Below are 14,384 nucleotides of genomic sequence, written 5' to 3' on the forward strand. Positions count from 1 at the left end.
AATGCTGCGCCCGCCATAGAGTAATGTCACATATACAATGGCGCCAAGATGCACTGACTTATCGAATTGTGAAGAAAGATGGGTAACATACATTGCGTGAGACGTCGCCTTCTTTTATCAGAAGGTTTGCGTACCGATAGGCTTGTCGCTCTTTTTGTTCGTTTTCTTCTTTGACGCCACGAGTATGGTTTGCTCCAGCAAATACACATTGTCTCATTGGCGCGTCCACTCGCGCCTCTGCTGTGTCTAGGCATCTTCTCCCGCAGAGAATGATATGGGCAACATATAGACTGAGTATTCGTGAATGTGCGTAATGCATCGCTACAGTCCACATCCAGTAGTCAACACATCGACAACCTGTTTCCGAAACTCAACCATGCCTTCAGTCGGGTCATCATAATGCCAAGTGAGGCATTTGAGTACGACCTGCGCGTAGGCTTTTCCCATCTCTCTCTCGATGTCGATACTGTTCGCCCAATCTAGTGTTGCATTGTGCACACGATTAAAGAGATCTTGCTGCTGCGCTATATCAAAGATGGGAAACTTTTCTATACGGCGCGCGAAGACTTTCGCCATCGTTCGCCATAGCCCAAGCTCGAGAAGTACCACGCCAAGAGAGTAGATCTCATGTTCATTGGAATATTCAGACGATGGTCGGCCGAAGCGGTCGTGATGTCGGTATAGATTCGGCTCCAATGCGAAGTGCGTAGCGTCGAGAGGCTGGAGCACGCCCCAACCAACGAAGAAGGGGGACAACTCGAGGTCGTTCAAGGACCGTGGCATCATAGCTATACTACGCGACTGTACATTTCCGTGTACCCAACCAGAAGCGTGCGACTCAAGTAGTGTACTCGTAAGCGCTCTCGCTATTAGAAAACGGCTTCCTATCGAGGGTCTTGCGGTTGGACCCTTCGAGATCATGTCATGCAAAGTCGGTGGATTCGATGCCCAAGGATGACTTTGTGGTGCTCGGTAGATAATCAAACTCCTCGTATTCAGTGGATCATCGATGAAACCCATGCAGCTGAGGGTGTGCAGCTGATAGCCGTCTTGGGCATCGCTCTTGACCGATACATCAGTTTGATGAGGAGCCTGTAACAGCCACGTCAGATGACACATGTATTCAGCGGGCGTCTCGCTATCGGATCTAGGCTCAACCAGCACGTCCACCTCCTCACCTCCATCGTCATATATCGTCTTGATGAGGCTGTGTGATGGTTGTTCGGTGCTTATCGGGTCCCTCAGTGCGCCAACAAGCGCATTGTAATCATTCGAAGGCTCTGCACCCGCTCGGTGCTGGCGTTCGAGTTGTTCTGCTACGCCAAGGATGGCAGCTTGTCTCGTGCGACCGAACCCTGGATCTGGCGGACCGATACCAAGGAAGACGATTTCCAAAGTTTGTCGAAGCCGATGAGTCCATTGCAAGCAGTTTAAGGTGAGCGTGGCCATCTCCTCTTCTCCGAACAACGCCTTGTACAGCCCAGGTCGCGCCTTTTCGCGCCATAGTTGCGAACGCTCTTTCATCTCCTCTCTCCAGCCTCTCTGCTCATATTGAGCGTCCAACGATGCGGCGCGACCGCGCTTCAGATCTTCGATGCTTCTCTGACCTGCTCCAGGTATAGGGCTTTTGCCTATGTACCTCCATGCCTCTCGATGCGCAGCTAGCGACTTATTTAGCGAGTATAGAGAATACTCTACATCACTCGTCAAGGTACGATGCACTCGACTGTCGCGCAAGATTCCGGTCAGCTCACTAAAACAAACGTTCGAAAAGACATCCAAGAAGACGAGTGTTTCATTCAAGAAGTTTGTTGTGTGTGGTACGCTGCTTGCGTCTTTCGTAACATCGCGAATGAAGATCAGAGTTGCGCAAATGACTATGGCAGTGTTAGCATCCCATTTTGCGGTCGTGTGTTCTTTGTTTAATGTTTGAGTTCCGCAGGTAAAAAATAGCTTTCTGGTCCAGCAATGATTCGCACCGGGTCATGAAGTGCATCAGACTCGGAGGATAGCGGAGTTTTCATCGGATGTTGCAAGCGACTATCTACCAGAATACGTACGATGAATGAGCTCGAGGGATGCGTTGACATGATCCATGGTGTCGCAAGCTTTCCAGGAGTGGTAGACCTCAATACGCAGTCAATAGAACACGATGCAATTGCGGAAAGTAATGTGGGAAGTGCATTAGCGGCGGAAGCTGTCAAGATGGTGAGCAAACGGCAATGCGGCGTGCCATGGTTGCGCTAAGCCACCACATCGGCGTGATGTTCCAGCTAAATTTAAGTTGCCCCGCCACATTGCCGACATGAAGGGGTTGGATCATGACACAGACGAATTACTGACGCGACTCGATGCAAAAAAGAGAGTTTGATGGTAGAGTGGTTGGAAAGTGGGAAGTCTGGCGGCTTTCCAAGGTCGGGGCTCGAAATTACATGTAACGTCATTGTCCGTGCACAGCTCAAAAGACGCTAGCTGCCGAAGCAAGCATGTGGACCGAACTCGCTGTTCGTCTTGAGTTTCTCGCAGTCTCTTCTGTACGATAACGTACAATCTGAATAACGCGTTATAACCGATTACTAAGTTGTGAGCGCTGTATCATCTGAGATGGCCTGAAGAAACATGATACGACAAGGCGAAAATGTTGCGTCCTCTACCGTGTCCCACACAGCGTTGGTCTCCGGCACTTGGTCGGCTAGGCTTTCTTCCCTGGACGCCTACATCTAAGCTTTCGCAATCAGCTTCTCCCATCAAAACCACCAATTTTATCGAGGCTAGCTTTCGTACCACCGTCAATGACATATACCTAGAGGCGATCAGGGATGTACAATATTGAGGAACTCTCGAGGCAGAAATTCTGTGTCTAGCACGAGATCGGATCGCGAATAGGCTCTATGTAGTACGTTCTGAGGCAAGAGAAGGTGAAGGGTAGTAAACAAGGGACGTGTATGAGTAACAGTCAAGACTCGAGTCAGCAATGGATTATAAGATCTTTATCAAAAACCAGTCATGTCGTGATGTGTTGATTGCTGGGGTCAACAGACGGGTGGGTCTATGGCGTCATGCGCTAAGATCGAATTCGAGACGTGACGCGAGCTGTCGGCATGCTGCAATAGCTCTGCAACCACCATGCCATCGACCACGCCCGTAGCTGCAACAGTTGTCATCTGCAAGACTTTGCAGAGATACAAGAAGAGTGTTCAAACTCAACAGGAACTCGCCTTCGACGATGAACCCGCCACGCGATAGCCAACAACCCAATATCTCCTTTCCACCCATGTCGACCCGCTGCGAACGCTTGCATGCATCCTATCAGAACACCGGCCTGCGTACATACACAATACGTAAGCCTAATGAGGTTTTGCGCCTCCGGGTGGTGGCAGCTTGCTGGCAATACGCTTGTCCTGCTCTTCCTTTGGCAACGTATCCCATTCAGCGACGTTCTTGTCCTTCGCGATATCAGCACAGATCTTGGTGTTATAATTTGGTTGCTGTTTGACTTACCCATTCTGCTACACACTCTGGCTTCCAATTACACTGTTCGACCTCGCCGTACATGGGGTGATTGCGTCGTGGATGAAGCGTTGGCCATCCCGAAGCATGATAGTGGTGCTTCACCAACGCACCCCTCGAGTCATGATTCCCGGAATCCGAGTGTCCTTGGCCGGCTGCAAAGGCTTCCACGTTCAAGACTAGGATTCCGTTGACCAGCCTCGACTCTGCCAAATTGTGGAAAAGATCCCAGGTAACCGGCTTCCCTTGGTTCTGTGCTGTCATCTGCTCCAGCACAGCCTTGGTAAATGCCGAAGGGCCCGTCCCGCTAATGACTTCGTCAAAGTCCAGGTGTAGTTGCGAGATCTCAACCTCCTTTTCGTGCGACAGCTCGTGTAACCAGACTTGTATGTTCTCGATGAGCCTCATCATCACAGGCAGTCTTGGCTTGGCGGCGAACGTCCACTGACAAAAGGATTTACACTTTGACCCCAAAATTTCGTGGTCAGCGAACGTTGGCTCATCAATCTCCACGCCGATTATCATGTCGACATCTTGCTCGTTGTACCGCTCAGGTATGAATCTGCTGATGGGACGAAGGCATTCTACGTCTATGTCGGCATACACGCCGCCCTCGGCGTACATGACGAGGTAGCGGAGCAAATCAGCCTTGATAATTGTTATGTTGAGCTCTCGGTAGAGGTCGACAAGGTCCGGTCTATTGATACCATGTGCACCGTAGTGCCATTCGAGGTACTCATTTGCGTTGTCGTCGGTCAAAACCTCGTACCGATATTGAGGGTTCTTTGCTGGCCTGAAAGGTGCGCGCACGAAGTCAATATACGTCTCACATGCAGTTCATAGAGGCGATTTCTTACCAGGTCTTCGCTGAGTCGGAGTCGCGCTTCTCGAAACCTAGGGGACCAACCTTCCATGTTTGCCAGATCTTCCTAGGAATGACTGCACCGTTCAGTTGCAGCGGTTGCTGGTACTTGAGCTCGCGTCTGTACTTTGAAGCAGCCCGGATGGGTGTAGTAAAAAAGTGCGTATTGGCGAAGAACAAGAATATGAAGAGAAGGGCAAGATACGCAGGCAAGACCCTTCGAACTTGACTTGTGAGCTTGCCTGAGAAATGCGATGCAATTGGGGAACGGGGAGGCATTGCGATATCAAGGTGAAGCTTGGGCGGAGGTTGCCTAGGTCGTGTGCGCATGCTGGGTTATTACAACGACCCAGGCCACTACGGCGACCCGACCCTCTCGAAGTCTATGAGGGATTAGCTCGTCTTGACTCTTCTAAGAGCCTCCTGTCATCTTCGCAAGCGGCCATTGCGCCCACCAATCCCCGTTCAACTATCATCCTCGGTACGTCGGTACAAATGGTTGAGACAGGGCCTGCCTCGTGGCGGAAGCTCGATAGCGCATGTGCGTTGCATGCCTAAGAGCTCATCTGCATCGTTGCGGCGAGGATGTTAGGTTAAGATGCCTAGGCTAAAGCTTCTCTAGACGATCCCTGCAAGTTGGTCGGCGGTTTCGACATAATCGGCACCATTCCCACTCAAAGCCCCGCACCAGTTATCGTCTGTCAGGGACGACCCAATAGGACTATTTACCAAACCGTAACTGATGAGCGCTATTGCGGGTCAATCTAGTCCATTGTCGGAAGTTCCTGCGGTATGCTATCAAAATCACCAACACCGTACCCCGCCTGCATGGGCCGTTCGACCTGGATGAGTGCTTTGTTGCATCTGAAAAGCTCTACACATGTGCTGCCTCGGTTGAGATCAGCTACGTGTACGATCATTTTGAGAAAATTGTGTTTCCTCCGGCCTAGCACAACCTCCGCGGTAACCGCTATCATTTTGCGTCCTCAGACCCTCACCACCCTGTCCAGTCGAGGTCGAATCCATCACGATCACTGCTACAGCTTCAATATCAGCCATGCCAACCACACATGGGGGACTCTTGGATCATGGCCGACTCGACGACGTCAAATTGTCACCAACGATATGGAAACCAGTCCGAACAGCAAGATGGAGTCTTAACATCGTGCGCCCGGAATTCTTGAGCTTACGCTCAAACACCAAGAGCAGCTCAATCAGACCGACAGCGTGGTTAGACGGTCTGAGGGGATTTGCAGCGTTCTTGGTATATCTGCATCACAATCAACTGTGGTCCCACGGTGGCAAAGGGAATCTGGTCTTCGAAAACTCGTTCGGCTACGAGGGAAGATACTACTCCGCAGCTTTCCCTTTCGTACGGCTCTTCTTCTCTGGTGGCCACTTCGCCGTCGCCATCTTCTTCGTCATCTCAGGATATGTCCTCTCGCTCAAAAGCCTGAGACTCATACAGGAGGGAAAACCATCAAGCGCATCAGAAACGGTCGGTTCCGCTCTTTTCCGTCGCTGGCTTCGACTTTACATTCCTGTCATCATTGTCACGTTTGCCTGGACGTCATTCCGACACTGGAGTAAACTGTCACTTGACATGCACGAGATGAAATCCACATTCCGCGAAGACGTCATTGTCTGGTACCAAACCCTCAAAAACTACAGCTTCGTATTCTCTACAAACATCTATGAGTTCACGGAAGCGTATCATCCTCATACCTGGTCAATACCTATCGAATTCAAAGGATCCATTGTCGTCTACACTACACTTTCTGCACTTTCGCGGTGCACACGGAACGCTCGTTTATGGTGCGAGGTGGCTTTGATCACATACTTTCTCTATGTGGTAGACGGCTTCTACGCAGCATTGTTCATGTCCGGGGTATTGCTCTGTGACCTTGAATTACTGGCCCAGCGGGACGAACTCCCGCGCTTTCTTAGTGCGCTGGCCGGATTCAAGGAGCTCATATTTTTCCACTTGTTCATCGCCGCACTTTACCTCGGCGGAGTACCGGCATTCGATGCGCCAGAAATCGATCGCACCGTTCTCATCTCCAGGTCGCCTGGATGGGTCTGGCTGTCACATCTCAAGCCCCAAGCTGTCTTCGACGCAAAGTGGTTCTACCTCTTCTGGGCTGCATCCTTCGCAGTAGCCTCGATCCCACGCCTGCCATGGCTCAAGCGCTTCTTCGAGACTGGTTTCTGCCAGTACCTTGCGCGCATCTCGTTTGCGCTATACCTAGTCCACGGGCTTGTAATATGGACCCTGGGAGACCGACTTTACGCCGCGGTTGGGCTCTCAAGGCCATTTCACAAGGACGGTATACCAGGATGGGTCGACAAGTTCCCGCTCCCCAAGAAAGGGCCTATGGGTCTTGAGGTTGCATTCTGGCTACCACAGCTGATCATTCTTCCCCTTACACTCTACGCTGCCGAGGTTGTTACGAAACTAGTCGATGAGCCCAGCGTCACATTAGCCAATTGGCTTTACAAGTGTACGGTCCGGCCACAAGTAACCCCGCCGAAGCACCAGCGCAGCTACTCTGTACGATAGAAATTTAATCAGTCTTGCGTTGAAGTTTTTTTCTGCGTCATCGCCTTGCATTGGACCACATGCACGCTTGCGTGCTCATCTCTTACTCGGCTTCATGTGATTTTACCCGCTCAGGGAATTCCCGTCACAACACTACTGCAGGTGCGGACAGGGTAAGGTGCATTATCATGGAGGCACAATATCTATTGGTTGTTCCGAATTGGAGCTTGCTCCGACACCGCGCCCCATGGGGTAATCTCTGGGCGCCTGGGCATTGAACGTTGGTCTTTGCGCGCCTGCAGATCGTTGTTAGCGGCAGCACCCGAAATTGGCGACAACGCCGCGTGATTATCTGAAGCCTTGCTCTCATCAGTGTTGAGGCGATGATCAGGTCATCGGCTTTGTTACCATTATTCAAGTAACACCTCCTCCCTATCCCGTCGTCGGCTTAATTATGACGTGGGTGTGTGCCCGAGCATTTCGACTATGGGTGCATGTGATATCCGCCCCTTCAAGGATTGACTAAAGGTTTGTCGCCAAATCTGCGTTGTGTCTCCGTACACATCATGCGACGCCGACATAATATTACTTTAGCAACACTTGCTTGTCTCGGAACGGTATACCTCGTTGCACAACACCGACACGAATTCAAAACCACGCCAGGGGGTGCACGCATCAGCGGAATTGAGATATTGCCGTCTGACAGGCTCACCTCCTCCCACCAAAACGATGGCTTCGTTATTCTGAAGGATGAAGTATCAAGCCAAGCAATACCAGAAGATGTTAGGTCGCCGCTAAAGGAAATCGCCGCTTCCGCTATTGGAGAGCCTAGTCTAGACCTCCAGCCGAGACCTTCCTTCGAGGAAGTCTCACAGTCATCAAGAACAGACAGCGAACCCGAGACGAAATATCCTTTCCAAGACGATTTACAGCTTGACCTACCTACCACCGTGCTTCAACGGTACTCGACACAAACGCCTCACAGTTACGACCTCGGCACCCCTGGAAGCTATGCGTACGCAACATTTCTTGCTACTCTTAACCCCTCTCTTAAAGATCCCTACTTTCTCGCTATTCATTCGCTTATCTATCGGATACTCTGGTCTTCCCAAACACGCAGCCAAAAATACCCGCTCATCGTTTATGTGGCCGAATATGTAACAGACGAGCAGCGTGCGCTCCTTAAAGGAGCCGGTGCACTAGTACGCGAGCTCTCACCTCTTCAATGGGAATGCAACGTCTCTGGCGTGCAAGACCGATGGAAGGATCTCTTTGCCAAGCTCAATATGTGGAAAGAGACGGAGTTTGAGCGCATACTGTTTTTGGATGCTGATGCGTTTCCGTTGGCGAATATTGATGAGATGTTCGACCTCGCGCCTAAGCAAGATTGCATACCGGAGAAATTGCATCTCGATGACTTCCTACCCGACGGGCCAGTTTGCGAGCCTTACATCTTCGCTGGCGTCGCGCAAGATATCTTCAATGCGACATATCCTAACGTCAACGTCGGGTCAATGGTCTTCACACCCTCCTTGCGCATGCATGCACGACTTGTGCAGAACTATGTCAAGACCGATAATTACGATTGCTTAATGGCTGAGCAGGCGTTCTTAAACTGGCAGTTTGGTCCGGAGAGCGCATATCCAGTGACAAAGCTGGATAGACAATGGGGTGGATTCTTTCCCACGGAGGACGAGGGCGATGGAAAACTGAAGATTGTCCATGAGAAGCTCTGGGTTATGAAGGAGGGATGGATGAAACAGGAATGGGAGAAGGGCTGGAACGAGATGAATGAGTTCTATGAGAGCGCTGAATTTGCCAAAGCGAGAGAGGAAGATGGTATGGTTTCTGGAAGCGATTAGGGTGCTTATTACTGTCACAGTCTTCTGTACTGCTTGATTGCCATCCTCAGAGTGTTTTCTTTTGCGTGTATTCCAGACCATCTGGGCGAGATTTATGTGGACAAGCGAGACGAGAGAAAGGAACATAATTATATAGTTGTGTTGGCATGCATAGCAACGAGAGGGTGTTTCTGGAATGGCGTACCATTTATGGTCTTCATTCCAGAAAGGTTTAGACAACTATGGCCATGGTTTTGGTATCTTCAAGAAAGCATAGCATTATCGGATGAGGTTTGCTGTCCACGTTACTCATACTATACACGAAGCACCGTCTACGCACTGGCCTCTGCAGTGCTCTGCCTTTCGGCTATACTTCCACCCTTCCAACTTCCCTTTGGATCGACCTTGTTCTGCACCCTACTTTCGTCACCTTCCTTACCCCAGCCACCGCCGCCAGGTGTATGGATGATGATCCTCTCACCCGGCCGCATAGCTGCCGTATTCTTAGCACCCATGTTGATATATCTGTACTCCACGTCTTCTTTCGCTCTTGCAGCGTCCTTCTTCTGGGCCGCTTCTACTGCATCAGAAGTCCTAGGCGCATGTGTAGTGTCCTCCAGAGGTTCTGTGGGGCGCTTGGAGTCCGAGTTCTGGTCAATAGCCTTTTTGTCTACTTTCTTGACCCAGATGTTCAAGCCACATGCTGCGTCGCCTCCTCCTTCCATGCCGTAGGGATGGTATACTCTTCGCTCGCTAAGAATGCTAACTTGGACGGGGATGCGGAACTCGATGTCGCGAATCACACCCTCACCACCAACGTGCATGCCCTTACCGGCACTATCTTGTCGTAGCGAGAACTCACGGAGCAGAACAGGATACCTTCGCTCGAAGACCTCAGAGTCGGTGATGCGGGTGTTGGTCATATGTGTATGCACACCGTTTGTGCCATTCCATGTTGAGCCAGCGCCAGATCCTCCTGCAATTGTTTCATAGTACCCGAAACCTTTCGTCTCTTTGCGTTCGCCGCTCTTATCGCCTTCTCCATATGTTGTACCGCCAAAGCCGAAAGTGAGGTTGTTGCAATCACCCTGACTCGCAGCGCAGGCCTTGAACGCCTTGAGAACTACGTCGGTAACACGCTGACTTGTCAAAACGTTGCCGCCCACAACAGCTGCGTTGTCGGATGGTGAGAGGAAGGACTTCTTGGGAATGAGGACATGGATCGGTTTGAGGCAACCTTGGTTCAACGGGATGTCCTCGCTGATAAGACAGCGCAGACAGTAGATGATAGCAGAGTAGGTAACGGCTTCTGGCGCATTAATGTTTCCGTAGACTTCAGGGCCTGTGCCGGAAAAGTCGAATACGGCCTCACCCTTCTCAGGATCGATCGATACCTTGAGCCGGATAGGGCTTCCATCATCCATGAAATCCTCTGCGCTAAGATCCTGGCCTTCAAAACGCTTGTAGACGTCTTTGAGTAGAGCACGAACAGATTGCTCTGCGTTGGCTTGGATGTTGGTCATGTAGAACTTGACAACTCGCTCGCCATAGTCCGACATTAGTGTGCTGATTAGGTTGATACCTTTTTGATTGGCGGCGACTTGTGCCTTCAGATCGTTGATGTTGTCACTGAGGCATCGTGTACCAGAGCAACCAGGATACTGACCTGGTTCGTCCAGAAGAAGCTCAGTGATGCGCTTCTCGTTGAAGTGCCCTTCGGATACTAGTTTCTCAGATTTGATAGCCGCACCTTCTTGGTAAAGCTCTTTTGATGCAGGAGGCATAGAGCCGGGGAGTATGCCTCCAATGTCGGCATGATGCGCGCGTGAAGCGACGTAGAAGATGATATTGTCACCACTAAAGGCGGGCGTGATTACAGTGATATCTGGCAGATGAGTGCCGCCGAACATAGGGTGGTTCGAGACGAGGACGTCACCCTTCTTGAGTTTGCCCTTCCAGATGGCGGCTTGTTTGCGAACACAAGTTGACATGCTACCGAGATGTACCGGTAGATGAGGGGCTTCACTATCATTAGCCGGGTTCGGTCACTTTAACAATCGACGTACCGTTGGCGACAAGTCCACCATTCTCGTCAAACAGCGCGCAGGAGTAATCCAGCCGTTCCTTGACGTTAGTGGAAACACTAGTTTTCTGGAGTGCGCGGCCCATCTGCTCAGCAATGGCCATGAATCGATGCGCAAAGATGCTGAGCAGGATTGGGTCGACCTCTTTCGTACCAACCTCCTTCTCTTGGTCTTCAGTCTCACCAATGTTTATCACCACGTGGGTATTGATGACAAGCGCAGTAGCGCCAGGTGTCACAACGATAGTCTGCGTACCATCCGCGATAATTGCTGGCCCCTTCAATCGATCGCCAACTTCCAAATCCTCGAGCTTGTAGACTGAAGTGTCTTGTCGGCCACCCTCAAAGAATACCTTGCGAGTGTCGTAGCGCTTCGTGTCGCCTGAGATATCTTTTGGCTTGATCTCTTTGAGTTGCTGATCTACGCTCTTTTCGAGACCTTCAAATGTCTTGCCGATGCCACGAGCTCGCACATCATCTACAATGATATCGCGATCAGGTAAAGTGAAGCCGAATTCTTGTTCATGCTGCTTGACGAAAGCCTTGCCAAACGCCCATTCATCTCCATCGTATTCTTGCTGTGCCTCCTCCTTAGTCGGCTTGATAATCATGAGGGCGGATTCTGTTCCTCGATATCTTAGATTGAGGTACTCCTCGAAGTGGACATGCTCCTCGTCAAAGCCCTGATCTCTGAGCGTACTTGTCGACTTGCTCTTCAAATCTGCCATCTTGTTTTGCAAGTACTCTCTTGTTTCCTTCTTGTCCGACCATACGGTAGACTCTGGTTCTTGCCTCTCATCAACAACGTCGGCAAGCGCCATACCATATGCAGAAAGAACCGACGAGTAGCGATGGATCAGAATCTGCGAGATGCCAAGAGCTTCGGCGATGGCCACCGCGTGCTGACCACCAGCACCACCAAACGTCGCGAGTCGGTGCTTACTTGTGTCGTGTCCACGGGCTTCGGTCAGACTGCGAATAGGTCGTGTCATGGTTTCATTCGCAATCTTGATGAAACCGTTCGCGATATCGTCCAGCGACATTTCTTTCTCCTTGTTGCCGCCTGCGACCTCTTTATTGATCTGCTCCGCCAGCTCCTTGAACAACTTCTCGCTCGCCTGCGCATCGAGCCCCTCGTCTTCGTTCTTACCGAAAATCTTAGGAAAGAAGTCTGGTAACAAGCGTCCAAGGAACAGATTCGCGTCTGTGATTGTCAACGGACCGCCCTTGCGATAACAAGCTGGACCTGGATGTGCGCTCGCAGACTCCGGGCCAACAACAAAAAGTCCATTTCTCCAGAACAGACGCGATCCACCACCAGCAGCAACAGTATTAATATCGAGTTGTGGTGATTGGATGGTGACACCGGCTGTCGTAGTTTCAAAGACATGATCGTAGCGTCCAGCGCCGTATCTGCTCACGTCGGTACTAGTGCCGCCCATGTCGAATCCAATGACAGGAATCTTGGTTTTCGGATCGTACGATGTGAGCGCATAACCAACAACACCTCCGGCAGGACCTGAAAGGATAGCTTTCAGGCCTGAGAAGATGTCGACGTCAACCAGGCCTCCATCTGACTGCATGAACTCGCAGCGTGCGCCTTTTGATCCTTCCTCGCGTTTCACGCTCTTAGTGCCAAGGCCGCCCTCGAAGCCTTTGGAAAAGCCATCGATATACTTTCGTATCGCAGGGGTGAGATATGCGTCTGCGCAGGCCGAAGTGGCTCGTGGGACCAGCTTGATCATAGGCATGAGCTCGTGACTCAAACTGACATGCTCAAAGCCAATCTCCTTCGCGATCTTTCCCACCAACGCCTCGTGCTTTGGGTATGTGTATCCATGCATCAAACATACCGCAATGCTCTTCAGTCCACCATCGTAGACCTCCTGCAACTGCCTTCTTATCGCCTCTTCCTGGGGCCGTTGTAGGATGCGCACCGTCTCACCAGACAAGCCCTTCACCAAGTCAGCATTGTCGCCAGCCTCTTCTATGCTCTTGGCCTGTGTTTGGTTCCTTTCTGGATCTTCGGCGTAGTCTTCTAATGTGACGCGCTCATCGATCTCGACAACCTTCTTGTACAGCACCTCAGGCTTCCGGATGTCGAGCGCGAAGATGTTGGGCCGACTCTGGTTTCCAATCTCAAGACAATCCTTGAAGCCCTTTGTGACGACCATGGCAATGTCTTCGCCCTTTCTCTCTAGAAGCGCGTTGGTCGCGACCGTGGTGCCCATGCGTATGCTCTCGATCTTGGACGTGTCGAGCGGCTGTCCACGGGGAATCTCGGTTCCAGTGAATTTGGAGAGGAGGCGGCGGATGCCTTCGAGCGGCGCGTCATCGTAGTTGGAGGGGTCGACGGAGAGCAGCTTGATGAGGATGTCGTCCTCCATCTTGCCGGTGCCAGGATTGCCTACGCAGTCGGTGAAAGTACCGCCACGCTGCACTGTCAGCTATCGCCATGCGTGTATGTTTTGGTGGCATACATCAATCGCGATGCGGATGCCCCGCTCACTAATCTTTGGAGTCGCCATGTTGATGGGGGCTGGTGAAGCTCAAGGTGCTATGGCAGAGCTTCAGGAGGATAAAAGCATCGGCAGACGCCAGAGGAAACCTCAGAGTGAGCAACAAGTGAAGTGAGGTTTGTACGTGACATGATGCAAGCCACACGCGACTGCATGCACCACCCACGAGAATCGAAAGTGGGGTAATCTTCCCGTTGCTGCCCCGCGACATCGGGGCCCTTTTGTCATCCATCTCATCTGCGTCACCTAAACTCCGCGGCTTTCGCTGCCTTAGGCTTAGTGCGCTTGGTCATCATCCGACCACCTATACGGCTGCTCCCGTCAAACCACAATCGGAGCGTCGTCAACCTTCTCTGCCGTGAGAGCAAGGTTCGCGTGGCTGCGACGTCCTTGGATACCGCATTGTCGTGATAAGAAGTGGGACAAAACAGCGACACCCATCGCGTCTTGGTCACGAATTCGCGTGTAGCGCGTCTGCGTTCCGAAAGATTACCTTGCCTTTGATCCCATCGTCCACCCGGCTCAGTCAAACGGCTGTATCCGTAGCCGGCTTCGATAGCATTCATCGGGAGTAAGAAAATCCAGAAATGAGGAGCGCCTCGAAAAGTCAGCAATGTGGACGCCGCGAGCTCGAAGTCATGGCTGACAAGCTTGCGGGCAACATGATCAAGGCCTCAAGCCAGGAAGGCTGGAGAGCGCCGGGAATTAAATACTACAAAGTTCATGGTCAGCCACACGCGTTCGAAGGTTTCCCCACCAAGGATGTTGAAGCAGAGAAGGCAAGAGTAGCAGCGGCAGATGCTATGCTCAGCAAGATATCAGACTGGCTAACAGACACTTTTTCCAACGCCCACAGCGGCTAGCATGTATGGGGTCGAAGCACTGGATCTCGCGAGGGTTTTCGAAGCCTATCGATCTATCTCGTTCAAGGAAAAAACCTAAAAGAACCACCAAGCTTGTTTGATGTCCCATGTCTCAACGAAAATGGAGTTCTCTAGCAACTCGGTTAAGTTGCCTTCTGCCCAGAGCC

The 14,384-nt window shown here is 51.4% G+C and overlaps 5 protein-coding genes across 5 annotated transcripts; 2 read left to right on the plus strand and 3 right to left on the minus strand.

The window, feature by feature from the left end:
- Nucleotides 1-207: 207 nt before the first annotated feature.
- Nucleotides 208-2,188, minus strand: CC77DRAFT_745270 (hypothetical protein). The gene is made up of 2 exons (XM_018533042.1): nt 2,061-2,188; nt 208-1,877 (listed from the first exon to the last, which is right to left on the minus strand). Exons 1-2 carry the CDS (start codon nt 2,095-2,097, stop codon nt 322-324), a joined length of 1,593 nt encoding a protein of 530 aa, XP_018388163.1. The 5' UTR covers nt 2,098-2,188; the 3' UTR covers nt 208-321.
- A 933-nt stretch (nt 2,189-3,121) lies between these two features.
- On the minus strand, nt 3,122-4,702 carry CC77DRAFT_985311 (hypothetical protein; the record flags this gene model as incomplete). Its single annotated transcript, XM_018536194.1, has 3 exons — nt 3,122-3,446; nt 3,502-4,303; nt 4,368-4,702. The coding sequence occupies 3 exons, from the start codon at nt 4,700-4,702 to the stop codon at nt 3,348-3,350; spliced, it is 1,236 nt and encodes a 411-aa protein (XP_018388164.1). The 3' UTR covers nt 3,122-3,347.
- Nucleotides 4,703-5,429: 727 nt separating this feature from the next.
- On the plus strand, nt 5,430-6,932 carry CC77DRAFT_1059622 (hypothetical protein; the record flags this gene model as incomplete). Its single annotated transcript, XM_018528259.1, has 1 exon — nt 5,430-6,932. The coding sequence occupies one exon, from the start codon at nt 5,430-5,432 to the stop codon at nt 6,930-6,932; it is 1,503 nt and encodes a 500-aa protein (XP_018388165.1).
- A 303-nt stretch (nt 6,933-7,235) lies between these two features.
- On the plus strand, nt 7,236-9,025 carry CC77DRAFT_1018725 (nucleotide-diphospho-sugar transferase). The gene has a single exon (XM_018524681.1). It carries the CDS (start codon nt 7,478-7,480, stop codon nt 8,771-8,773), a length of 1,296 nt encoding a protein of 431 aa, XP_018388166.1. The 5' UTR covers nt 7,236-7,477; the 3' UTR covers nt 8,774-9,025.
- A 59-nt stretch (nt 9,026-9,084) lies between these two features.
- CC77DRAFT_1007230 (hypothetical protein) lies at nt 9,085-13,363 on the minus strand (the record flags this gene model as incomplete). The annotated part of the gene is made up of 3 exons (XM_018523468.1): nt 9,085-10,772; nt 10,819-13,282; nt 13,316-13,363. 3 exons carry the CDS (start codon nt 13,361-13,363, stop codon nt 9,085-9,087), a joined length of 4,200 nt encoding a protein of 1,399 aa, XP_018388167.1.
- Between the last annotated feature and the right edge of the window lie 1,021 nt (nt 13,364-14,384).

The sequence above is a fragment of the Alternaria alternata genome, assembly GCF_001642055.1.
Source record: "Alternaria alternata strain SRC1lrK2f unplaced genomic scaffold CC77scaffold_6, whole genome shotgun sequence".
NCBI lineage: Eukaryota > Fungi > Ascomycota > Dothideomycetes > Pleosporales > Pleosporaceae > Alternaria > Alternaria alternata.